General features: G+C 37.8%; 1 protein-coding gene across 2 annotated transcripts in view; it reads left to right on the top strand.

The window, feature by feature from the left end:
• Positions 1 to 1,584: 1,584 nt before the first annotated feature.
• Positions 1,585 to 13,598, top strand: part of PTPRB (protein tyrosine phosphatase receptor type B) — a 124,489-nt gene continuing 112,475 nt past the window's right edge. For both annotated transcript variants that reach the window (XM_041754206.1, XM_041754207.1), the window contains exons 1-2: positions 1,585 to 1,731; positions 3,025 to 3,420. In XM_041754206.1, the coding sequence (XP_041610140.1) occupies positions 1,677 to 1,731; positions 3,025 to 3,420 (451 nt within the window). In that variant the 5' untranslated portion in view covers positions 1,585 to 1,676. The remainder of the gene's footprint in view (positions 1,732 to 3,024; positions 3,421 to 13,598) is intronic.

Below are 13,598 nucleotides of genomic sequence, written 5' to 3' on the forward strand. Positions count from 1 at the left end.
CCATGTGGAAGACGGCCACGTCTTACAGATTGCCAGCCCCCTGTGTATAGGAATGCATTTGTAAGCATCCCCTAAATTATTGTGAAGGTCCTATGCTGATGGAGGTATGATAGATTTCTCACACAGCTAAGGAGGATTTTTGTTTTGTTTTGTCTGTATTGACTATCTACCACACAGAATGTATGTCATGAAATACCCGGTGACATATGTCATCAAATGACAACTGGAAGAGCTGCTGAAGAAATTATTATTGTGTGTTTAGATGCTTTAATGTTTGCAAAATCTGTCTTGTGAATGGACTGTCAGCTGTTAAACTGTTCCTGTTTTAAGTGCTATTACCTTTCTCAGTTAACCAGAATCTTGCGTTAAGTTCGCAAGGCATTGATGGATTTTTAACCAATAAGTCTTTGTTTTTGGGAAAAAAAATCAAAATCAGTACTATTTTATATGGAAATGTGTCTTGATAATATTACCTATTCAATGTGTATTTATCAGTACCTCCTGTCAATCAATTACAGAGCACAATGATTGTCACTGGGTATATATGTATTTACTCTCTATTATTGCGCATAGAGGTGGTTTCGGCTCCAGAACTCCAGCCACTGTATTTCTACATTGTGAGTCATTTTACTTCAAAAGGGAAAAAAAAACAAATTTGTAGCAACGATGATGTATCACAAATTTTAAATATCTGTCTCTCTTTTACTGAGAAGGAATTTTTGAATATTCTATCTACCTTGAATCTATCTTCCCCCACCCCCCAAAAAAAGGCAGATGCCTTTGGGAATGAAGTAACCGGTCCCATTTCCAAAAGTTCTTCAAAAGGACGCTGCCAGGGATATTCCTAAATTTCTGAAAGGTTAATCCTCAAGAGACAAAGTTCAAAAAAAAAAAAATGCACTCAGCAAACACTAAATGTTCTGCTCAAATATGAATTTTTAATGCAGCTATGTTGACTTTGTTTCCTACTGCCAATAAACTACTCTTACTACTAAGTATTGAGTAAAGCATCTACTTTTTTTTTCCTATTGGAAAGGAGCTGTTATCTTTTGGGGGAAGCCTGGAGTAGGTAATGAGATGGGTTTAATTTTAGTCTCTGCCTCTCCCCAGTGGAGATAACTATCTAACATGTAATATTGTCATCACTTGAGGGATAATGATCTAGAAGTGCCATCATTATGTGGTTTCCCTCAATAGACTCCCAGCATATCATTATACAAACGGTACATGTTTATGTCTTTCTACCACTTGTCACAGGCCCTCATAAATCACATGGCTTGTGTTTATTCAGCAGAATCAACATCACCTGAAGAGATGTCATGTTTTAGGAACATTCAATTACTGAGATTACAATTCCTTTCTTCCCTCTTGAGGTTAAGAAGTAGTCATGCGCCAAAGGGATGCAGGAGAAACCTTACAAGTTTTATTCTAACTCCGGGAGGCCAGAAGTCTTTTTCTACATAAAAAAGGAGAGGTAATCATAATCCCTTCTTTCTAAGGAAACAGACAAAAGGACACTGGTGTAAAACTTCCCCAAACAATTCAATAGGAGGAAGTGCTCGTCACTGACTTTTTCCCCCACCATGAAGGCACATTTCCTTCCTAGTCTTTGCTTCTCTTATCTGGGAGATTTTTTTTCCCCCCCAAGCAAAGCATGAACAGTTGTTAAGTGGAAAATGGAGGCTGAATTTTACATGGCGATTCTTACCTGCTTGATCTTCGGGAATTCAGGTGAGTGGGCTTGCCTCTCTCTGGTGGTGTCTCTCCAACAGCCGCCAGAGGAGTCTCTGTTCTTTGAAAAGTGTCTGAAATAGGGCGGAAAAGGAGCCAGGTCTCCATGGCAGTTTAACCAAAGACGATGAGGAAGGGAAATAAAGGGAGCTGGCTATGTTCACACGGTTGAGATTTCTCTCTAAAAAAAAAAACCAAATGGCCTCCTCACGTCCCCCAAATGCCTTGGGCAGCTCCTGAAATGGGAGGGAAGCACCTTGAGGAGAAATTTTGATTATTATATAACACTCTGGGGCATCCTCCATGTTTTTTCCTTATCAGGTTATAGATTTGGGGCGGGGTGGGGGTGGGGGTTCTGTGTGTATGTTAAAGAAGGAAAGTCTAAGGAGATATAACTAAAGGGGGTGAAGAACCGTGGTGCGTCTTATTTGGAAGTTATCTGGAAGGAAGGTCTGAATGTTTTCATGAGAGAGCTCAGCTAATTAAGTAAAAGTTCAGAAAATGGTTTCTGAGCCTGAATATTTCACTTGTTAATACTGCTGTTTACCAGTTGGATGTTTAATTTGTGTGTGTGTCAAGACATTCTGATATTTTATTATTTACTGTGGGGATGTTGTAGATATTGTCACAGTATAGAGAAATGCTCCCTCTCTCCAGGACTGTAAGAAATGGTGTTTGTGATCATCAATACTTTCATTGGTTGCTATTAGCTAAGAAGGTTTAAGGGAAAGGTGGGAAAAATTGTTTTATTTTTGTTTTGTTTTTGGATAAACACATCCAATTTTTAAACATGTATTTAAACTATGCATATCAAAGTAAGTAGCACTTTAGTGGTAACTCAAGAATTGGGAAAAGGGGTATTTTTGTAGAGCAGGGGATGGTGATGAGATGGAAAGAGTTAAAATGGTTAGAAAGGGAACAGGGCTCTTCATAACTTCAGCATATTTAACTAATTGGGCTCAAATATCACACCATGTTCTTTGGATGGTTCTGTGTCTCTTCCAAGCTTCCTTTCATTATTTCAATGGGAGTGTGTTTTCTTCCCTGAGCCATGTGAAAGTAAAAGAAAGGAAGCAAAGTATGACATTTTGGCATTGTCAGCCTTGGGATTTTATATAACATGTGTTGAAAATGAAAATATTCATTTGAAATGATAGCAATAGCAAAAGACAAGTAAGCCTTGGGTTGTGACTTGGCTGATTTGTGGGTGGGTTGGTTTGTTTTATTTTGTTTTATTTTCTGATGGCCCTTATAATTTGCTACATAGTGCCTTATGAGTATCTCCTCTTCCAGAGGGGTTTCAGATTGTCCATGTCCATAAACAAGAGTGCCTTTCCAAAAATAAGAGAGTGGTCGTGGGTTTGTGCGATGGGACCAACCAGAACCAGCAGTGGATGTGGACTGAGGATGGAAAACTGCTTCATGTTAAATCGGCTCTGTGCCTGGGCATCTCCAATTCTTCTCGAGGCCCTTCCCTATCAGCTCTCTCTACCCACTGCTCCCAGGCCCCCCGATGGACTTGCCATGAGCAAGAAGGGTTTCTTGAGGTGGAAAATACCTCTCTCTTTCTCAAGAAACAAGGCTCCAAGGTAGTGGTCAAGAAGGACAAGAAATACCTCCATAGCTGGATGAAAATAGAGATCAACCAGCAGGGAAAACCGGTCAATGGGAGCCTCTGCTTAAAAAAAGGTGAGCTGTCCTTTTTAGAAATCATTCTGAATGTTCTGCTCAGTGTTATGTTGGTTGGTTGGTTGGTTGGTTGGTTGGTTGGTTGGTTGGTTGGTAGGTTGGTTGGTTGGTTTCACATTAAAGAGATGTCTGCTTACCTCAACACAATGCCTCTGGAAGACTCATAAGCTATTGGAAATGGATCGTGTGGCTCCTACTGATGTCGAAACTTCATTATCCTCATTGAATAAGACCAACATTTTTCCTTTTTACCTCTTGCTTTTCCTTCTTTTCTTTCCTTCTTTTATTAATTAAACGAATATTTCTTGGGTTTCTCTTTTGTGCCACCCTGTAGGCACTCCCTGTAGGCACTTTGGTGAAGTACCATTGGATGTAGCAATACAAATAGGCCCAAGCACAGCATACATAGGAAAGGACTAAAGCCAATGATGAGGAAATTATTTATTTTGCTAATGTAGAAACTTCTATTTGCTGGTGTAGAAACTTCTATTCTCTGATTAGGAGGAACTAGTAGAGCATCAGAATGGTGTTTGAGAAGACTGGAAAGATGGGGAAATACATTGCGCCTTTGCACATCTATTGTACTAATATTTAGAGGTACAAGAGGTCACATACTTTTGAAATGGTAAGAACCAATGCGTAGCCACAAGGTTTTCTAATTTGTTGACCTTTGATGGATATACTCGAGATGACAGATAAAAACTTGTATATATATGCAGAAATTCCTGGTGCAGTACACAGTTGTGCTGGGGATTTTATTTATGGGTATAACTTCATTCTCTATTTTACTTAATCATTTTATTGTTTATTTATTCCTGTAGTAGAGATTTGCATTAGGATATCATGAAAGATAAAACTTATAGAATCATTGTTAGAAATGGGCCTTACAAATCACTGGAGATGTTATCTAGAAATGAAGCCCATCATTAAGGACACTGAAATTTTATCCCAGATTTATTGGTGGCAGAGGTCTAATTAGAACCCAGATGTCTTAATTCCTTATCCAGTGTACATTCCATTATATAGTGTTTGCCAAATGCTTAATCACAGACATTTGCCCAATTAACTACATAAGAATCACCTAGGGGGAGGAAAGGAAATCGTTGCCATCATTTCTTCTCTCCTACCACCTTCAAGATTCAGTTTCAAGAAATTTGGGCGAATAGCTGATTTTTTAAAAAACCTCCCCAGATAATTTTAATCTATAACCTTGTTTGGGGATCACCATTCACTGTACTTTTTTATTTTTATTTTTTTTATTTTAAGATTTTATTTATTTATTCATGAGAGACACAGAGAGAGAGGCAAAGACCAGGCAGAGGGAAAAGCAGACTCCATGCAGGGAGCCTGACGTAGGACTCGATCCTGGGACTCCAGGGTCACGCCCTGGACCAAAGGCAGGCGCTGAACCCCTGAGCCACCGGGGCTGCCCTTCACTGTACTTTTAAATCCTTTTATTAGGTGTTCAGTGTTGAGGCTTATATGAGTCTTTTCACCATGCTGATCCTTGGACAGTTTTCTGTCATTCACTTATTTCATAAATTCAATAAGTATTTAATTAGATGCTGGTTAAGTACAGTAGACTCTTCTACAAAAGAAATTGAATGTTACACTTCTGAGCTTATAAAACTTCTGACTATGAAAGTAAGATAAAAATTATAAAAGTTGATTAGAAAATTCAACTTTGGGGCACCTGGGTGGCTCCATGGTTGAGCATCTGCCTTTGGCTCAGGTCATGATCCCGGGGTCCTGGGATCAAATCCCCCATCAGGCTCCCTCTGGGGAGCTTCTCCCTCTGCCTGTGTCTGTGCCTCTTTTTCTCTCATCAATAAATAAATAAAATCTAAAAAAAGAAAGAAAATTCAATTTGATCAGAGAACATACAGCATATAATGCCAATTTGAACATTTATTTTCCTGTAGTTCATTGAGCAAGGCCCGTCCCAAAAAAAACACAGGACCATTATAAATAAATATTCCTATTGTACCATCCAACACAAGAAGTTAGATTCTTCCCCAGCCCCCAATAAAACCCTATTTAGCAGAATATTATTTCACTGGAACTTTAAAAAAATAGATATGGATCAACAGAGAGTTATTCAAGATAGAAGATAATAAAAGGAAAAATGATTTCCTTTGACCTTCATGCAGAACAGGTCCAATGATGGACTTTACTTCAAAAATGGGTGGATGAAATAGTACCTCTGAACGTGCTGTATCCAAAACATGCCCAACAGTGTGGGCTGGAAGAAAAATGGATTTCTAGAAAAAAAGCAGAATGAAAATTTGCACAATTGTGGTACCAAAAGATCTAATATTTGAATACACATATATAATACATAGTTTGTCTTAACACAATTATAAGCTAACGGATATTTTTCTGATCTGTCTCAAACTTACCACTGATTAGAGATACAGAATGATATTAGTTGACCCGTAGCATGAAAGCTCACTGATGTGCTAGAGAATCCATTGTTAAAAATTAAATGGCATTCAGATGTTTCCCATGAATGACTCCAAATGTCCTTTTTTAGAGAGCGGATAACTAAATATGATAATCTGGTAACACAATTATGTATATTGTTCATTCATAGGATATGAATTTTTTATATTAAATTCTTCAGTAAAAGCACATCTCTGAAGGTCAAAATCTGAACTATTGGCTTCGGAAAAGAAACATTCATGGCATCATTCAAGTACCTAAGTAATGTTTCTCTAACACCTAATATGTGCCAGAGCTTGTGCTCTATGGGACCAACACCAGTGATTCTCAACCCAAGCATCACACAAGAATCACAGCAGGAGCTTTGAAATAATACTGATGCCCAGGCTTCATCCTCCAAGCCAATTAAAGTAGACATTTTTTGAATGCTTCCAAGATGATTCTAATGTGCAGCCAAGGTTGAGAATCACTAATTATGTCTTGCTCTTTATGGTAACAGGGAAGCCAGATATGTATGTAATTACAATAGAGTGCAAATTTTTTTTTTTAATTTATTTATGATAGTCACAGAAGAGAGAGAGAGGCAGAGACACAGGCAGAGGGAGAAGCAGGCTCCATGCACCGGGAGCCTGATGTGGGATTCGATCCCGGGTCTCCAGGATCGCGCCCTGGGCCAAAGGCAGGCGCCAAACCGCTGCGCCACCCAGGGATCCCTAGAGTGCAAATTTTAAAAAGTACCCCTTTCTCTAATATATGTTCTTGCCAGTATGTCACCATAAGCAATTGGGTTAAAAATTTTTTTCAAAGATCATTTCATATTTGCGTATTTTTTACACAATCCTTTGAGTGTCCACTGGATTCCGTCATAATTTAGCTCTGCTCCATTCTCAGGAAGCCACATTTTTTTTCTTCTTTTTCCCCTTCCTTTATTCTAAGTCCCTCTATTACAGGGTGAATTGAGGAGGAACCTCAATTCCAAAGTGGATTAAAATCCAGTGCAAAAATTAGTGTGTTTTTTGAGAGGAGGATATACAAGAGTTATGGTTTCTCAAATAATCACTACAGTGATTTTCATTAGGAGAGGAATGTAAAATGGGCTTTTTTTTTTTCATCTAGCTTATATTTATTTGAAACAACCATTTCATAGGATAAATAGAAACAGAGATTGTGTAGAACCAGGGTCACCTGTACATTACAGATGGCCAAAATTTTTAAAAGATAGGACTGAGATTTCTTTCTGAATTCAAAATTTACCATTAAAGAGTACACTGCATGCCTTCATTTCAGGCAAAACAAGGGCGGACCTCCTAGACAGACTCTTTAAAAGAGTAATCAACCTTTGCCCCAAATTGTTGGGCTCCCTGCTCAGCGGGGAGCCTGCTTCTCCCTCTCCCTCTCGCTGCCCCCACTGTTTTAAGTAGCCATCTCTCTCTCTTGCTCTTTATCTCAAATAAATAAATAAATAAAATCTTTAAAAGAAAAAAAATCAACCTTTTATAATCAATTTATAAAATTAGACCTTTATAGTTATCATTCTGAGTCAGAAAAGTAATAATAAAAACATTGTCTCCAAAATGCCAACATAACTGGCTAAAAAGTGAAAAAATTCATTCTCTCCTTATATTCTTTTGTCAATCAAGTGCCAGATATCCAGCTCCTTGGAAACAATTACACCTTTAGCGATGTATCAATAAAACAAAAAAGTGACTGACGGACTTTCTCAATTTTTCTTCATTCGTATCAGTGTTACAATGTACAGCAACATCCTTGGAGTCACTGTATTAAGTGTATAATTTTTAGAAATCTGTTGTATATAATGTTGGGGTCTAGTTCTACAAAATAACACAAAGCAGATATCAATAATGCAAGAAGAATCAGGAAAAACCAAATTCTGGTCTGTTCAATAATATTGCAATTTTATTTTATTTTATTTTAAGATTTTATTTATTTATTCATGAGAGACACCGAAGAGAGGCAGAGACACAGGAGAAGCAGATTCCCTGCAGGGAACCCGATGCGGAACTTGATCCCAGGATCCCAGGATCACGCCCTGGGCTGAAGGCAGATGCTCAACCTGCTGAGCCCCCCAGGCGCCCCAATACTGCAATTTTATAGACTCACACATTTAACTTTTTTTTTTTTTTTTTTTTTTTATTATTTATTATAGTCACAGAGAGAGAGAGAGGCAGAGACATAGGCAGAGGGAGAGAAGCAGGCTCCATGCACCGGGAGCCTGACGTGGGATTCGATCCCGGGTCTCCAGGATCGCGCCCTGGGCCAAAAGCAGGCGCCAAACCGCTGCGCCACCCAGGGATCCCCACACATTTAACTTTTTAAAAAAGATTATTACTTTAGGAATAAAAATGCAGTCTGAGGCCCAAATCTCTCGTTGACAAACTCCCTAATCGTGGTAATTCTAGATCTTCCAGATGAAGGGTGCAAAATTCCAGCCATCACTTGGATACTTTTTCTGAAAGATGGGAGTCTCCCTACTTAAAACAGTTGGATGGCTATCTAAAATAGTTGCTTTCCGGGCACCTGGGTGGCTCCGTTGGTTAAGCATCAGACTCTTGCTTTCGGATCAGGTCATGATCGCAGGGCCCTGGGAGCCAGGCCTGAGTTCTCAGGGCTCCCTGCTGGGCGGAGAGTCTGCTTGTCTTCCTCTCCTTCTGCCCTTCCCCCTGCTTCGTCATGTGCTCTCTCTCTCTCTCTCTCTCTCTCTTTCTCTCAAGTAAATAAATAAATCTTTTTTTAAAAAATGAATAGTTACTTTCACTCTGATGTTTCATAGTGTCTGGAGAACAACACAGTGCATAAGATATCAGCTAACCCATCATAACTTATTTAGCATCTGCTATAGATTCACTCATTCAAATCTTATAATCTTATATTCACCTATAAGGGCAGGAAAATTTTTTCAGACATATTTTCAGATATCCCTACCATGACTGAGCAAGTGAAATCACTTAAAGAGATTTCACTGCTGAAGTAAGCCATATTGCTGCCAGACTTGCTATAACTGCAATTAAAATAATTGTCTAATTATAGAAATGTGGGTGAGGAAATAAAATGTATTAAGCACTGTAATAGGTAGGCAATCATATATACTCTTGGGAGACAGGGATTTAATAGAAGCTGTTTCGTGATGGCAGGAATGCTTGTAAATACAGAGAGCTTAAGGGGACAAACCAAACAAGTATCTTTTGTACATTCAGACCCTATTTTGACCAAACGGGCTGTCAGAGCCATTTTAGGGTTTGTTTTCTCCTTGTATGGTTTTAAAGGGGCCTCGCTATTGACCACTGATTTATGTATTCATTGGAAATCATATGATCATTGATTACTGATATATGACTCGTGATCATTGAAAAATATCTCACATAGCATCCAGAGCCCCCCAACCATTTTCAGCCTGTCACATGTCAATGAATTTATCAGGGTGTACCCATAGCTACCTGTGACCTTCATGGGCCCTGGGCACTTATGTGTCTGTGGGCCCCTTCTTCCATTAAAATTTTAATTAATTAATTAATTAATTAGATTTTCAGAGCCCTCCAAATCCTCATTTTTTTCCTATTGTGTGAAAAAATCATTAACGTTTTCTTGGACTCTGAAAGTTCTTTGGTGTTTTTTTTTTTAATTTTCAAAGAAATTAAATGATCTTGTAGGCCCTATAATATCATGAGCCCTAAAAAAAAAAAAAAAAAAAAAAAAAATATCATGAGCCCTAGGTGCTGTGCCTATTGTGCCTAATGGACAAGTCAGCTGTGGGCACCCAGAGTTATTCACCCACTCTCCATCCCCCTTTTCCTGACCTGCCTCAGCATCCCTCTCCTACAGCCTGGTAGGGATGAATTTAAAAGCCATTCTTTTTCCTCCACCCAGCCTGGTTTCCTTCTACCCACTATCTAATACACATACGTGTCCCAAAAGAAAACATGGGACATTGGGATAAACCAGGCACATCTTCCTAATGCAACACATAGTATAGTAGTTGAGTAATCATTAGGCATTTAAAAAGTATTGCTTTCATGAGTTTTTCATTTATTTTTCTCACTTAAATTTGTTTTACTGTGCTCTGCTTTGATGTTTTCCTATCCCTGGTTAACTTCCATTTGTTAATTTTACTTTATTTCTAATCTTGGGTCTTTTGTAAGTCTGTAAAAAAGCTTTTGACCTCTGAAATTCTAACGACTTCTGATTTCTTGGTTATGTGTTCCATTGTTTGCAAATTCTCCATCTTTTCACAAACTTTTCACCTCCTTGTTCACTTTCTCAAATTTTAGGTATGCCTTTTTTATGTACATACCTTTATTTTATTGATTACATTTTCTGAAGTGTTATTCCTCTTACCATTTCTAGAAATTATTTAGACTATAATAATTCAGATCCCTTTCACTGTATGTTTATTCCAGCCCAATCTTGTTTAATATAGTTAATGTATCATATGTATACATAAATCATCCTTTTTCTAAAGTATCTTCTATTTCATTTGTTATATCTTTTCTACATTATTTCCTCGCTTTTAAAAGGCATATTATATTTGGCATCTTCCTACAGAAAAGCAAGTCCCAATATAGTTGAAATTTTCTGTCTCCAAAATGAGTTCTGTTCAAATTATTCTGTTTTCAACATGCTTGAAAGTTATTTGTATCATGTAGGGGAGGGGAACTAAGAAATTGTGTATTTTTATCATTACATAAAAATCACATTTCCATTATTGATCATATCTGAGCTAATTAATAGACTAGCTAATAAACTAAAATACATGTTGTTCTTTAAAAACACATATTCAAAATATGGTCCTGATATGGTACAGTCATTGCAAACCATCTTACAGATGAGCTGTTTACAACTTACGTGCTAAAATCGTTTAAATTGGACCCAGCATGGTGGGCCTTATCTTGAATTGTGTTCTAAGAGGAATTATGTATAATGTGGAAACAATGTGGTAGCAATGGTACAATAAAGCTTTTTAAAAATAGCTTCAACATATTGTTCCATTGTGTAAGAAGTTTTCCTTGCATTTTTCAAAACACATCTTGCTCCATCATGAACTGTAAAATGTATACACCTTTTTAAAGAACATCAGAAGAATTTATAGATGCCAACACATCCAAAGATCTACTATTTTTATTTTTTTTATTTATTTATTTTTTAGATCTACTATTTTTAATATAATTTCATAGAACCCATTTCAACAGAGTTTAGGAGATGGAAAGATTAACATATTTTGATCGCCTTACATATTTCTGCAATGGATTTTCTCTCCTCCCATTTACCTTAAATTCCTTCAATACCCACATAAAGGCTGATGTCAGTTTTGCTCACATTGTGTATATGGATAAAAACTTACGGTTAGATATATATTACAATCACTGAGAAACTTCTTAGACATGCAGGTGCTGGGTCCCACACCAAATCTCCTAGTAAAGGGCCTAGCCTTCAATATTCTAAAAAGCTCCAAAGGGAATTCTGATGCCTACCAGAGTTTGCCTTAAAACGCAGGAAATTTGGAAATTGAATGTTAAGACTAAAGTTTCTTTCCTGCTTCTTAAATAGCACAAGTTAAAAACAGTCATCAAATGAAAGGGTGCTGGCCTTGGATATTCTGTAGGTTTTCTTTGGAAAAAAGGTAGTGGCCTAAAATGGAAAATGGACTTGTTTCATTTGGAATGTTTTAAAAATACATTTAGAAGTTTAATTAAAGACAATTACAGAAGTTGGAAATTTTTTTCCATAAGATGTTCCAAAGCAACATGAAATGGTAATAAGCTATGTTATTCACAGAAGAAATCTCAAGAGTGTTTTCATCATTTATCTAATTTTGAGACAGTCCTGTATTTAATTAATACATTTAATTAATCATGCAAGTTGACTAATAGAAAAAGTTCCTAGGATAAGAAACTTACCAACAACTCCTCAGTGAAGAGAATCAGCATAGGTTGACATGCTATGACACATAATTGCATGCTACGTATTTGGAAGCTTGTTTTTGTCCTAACCCCACCATTAAATTTTTTTTTGAGGGTCTGAGAGCTACAATTGTCATAGGTGGTAGTCAACTCAGAGGATCAGCATTGGCCAAAGCCCAAAATAACCAAAATACTAATCACCACATACAGAAATTTTTACATCTCAATAACAGACAAATGTCCACTTGAAGGAACATTCTAGCATCTAACTGACTGCTTTTTAGAGTTTATTATAAAGGACTATTGCTACTAGAACAAGTGGGTTTGTCACGTAGAAATCCCAGGGATAAGTAAGTCTGGTCTATGTTCTGAGTGGTGACGTGGACACAGTGGCAGTGGTAGTGGCGCAGGATTCAGAAGGGAAAAAAAAAAAACAAACAGAAACTAACAGGAATGTCCAAAACTCTATCCAAGTCTGGGTCTAGTAGATGTACAGGTAGGGTTGTCAGATATAATACAGAACATTCGGGATCCCTGGGTGGCGCAGCGGTTTGGCGCCTGCCTTTGGCCCAGGGCGCGATCCTGGAGACCCGGGATCGAATCCTACATCGGGCTCCCGGTGCATGGAGCCTGCTTCTGTCTCTGCCTCTCTCTCTCTCTCTCTCTCTCTCTCTCTCTCTCTCTCTCCCTGTGACTATCATAAATAAATAAAAATTAAAAAAATAATAATAATACAGAACATTCAATTACACTGGAATTTCAGATGAATAACAATCTTTTAGTATAAGTGTATTCCCAATAGCATCTGTTATATAACCTTTACAATATTGTATATTTGAGATATGCTAAATATTCTAAATTAAGAGTTCTTTATCTGAAACTCCAATTTAACTGGGCATCATGTACTTTTATTTGCTAAATCTGGCAACCCCACATACAGGGTACTTTGGACAACTTTCCACATTTCAAGGAAAGGATGCTTGATAGTCATTATTTCATTAACCTTTAAGAGAACTTCTGATATTTATTGACCTCTTACTAAATTTTAAAAGTACTTTTTCCATTTTCATCCTCTTTTTGTGCTTAATCCCTCCTCTCCTTTATATACATTATCATATAAAATATGTCAGTATCACATAAAATGTCAGTTGACATTGGAATGGGAATATATGAGATTCAAAAGAGGGCTCAGTGAGGTGGACTTGAACAGGGAAAATGTGAAGATTAATAGCCTCTTCCTGGGACCTTCACCAGCACATAGTAATTGCTTAAGAAATAGTTGGTTGTGGGTCGGATGGGTGGCACAATCGGTTAAGCATCTGACTCTTGGTTTTGGCTCAGGTCATGTTCTCAGGGTCATGAGATGCAGCCCCAGGTCAGGTCCATGCTCAGGGCAGAGTCCACTTGAGATTCTCTCTCTCTCTCCCTCTCCCTCTTCCTCTGCCCCTCCTCCATGCTCTCTCTCAGCCTCTCTACAAGAAATAAATGAATGAAAAAAGAAGTCGGTTGAATGAACCACTAAAGGAGTAGGAAAAATAAAATACTTTTTCTTCCAGTTTTTAAACCAGAAACTTTTCAAAGTTATAGTCAACTAATTGGGCAGGATTTTATATCCCAGGAAACTCTGACGCATAACAGAGTTGTTAGAGGCATCTAAACATATCCCCTCGGCCCATAATTTACAGACGTTTCCAGTGCTTCATATTATGCAGGTGTTCTCTAGGTCTTGTTACACAATGCATGGTCCAAAAACCATCAGCACCAGCATTGGCATCTCCCGAGGGCTTGTAGGAGTGACCGCTGTGATAATCTTTGCTGAGT

This window comes from Vulpes lagopus, chromosome 5 (assembly GCF_018345385.1).
Source record: "Vulpes lagopus strain Blue_001 chromosome 5, ASM1834538v1, whole genome shotgun sequence".
Classification (NCBI taxonomy): domain Eukaryota; kingdom Metazoa; phylum Chordata; class Mammalia; order Carnivora; family Canidae; genus Vulpes; species Vulpes lagopus.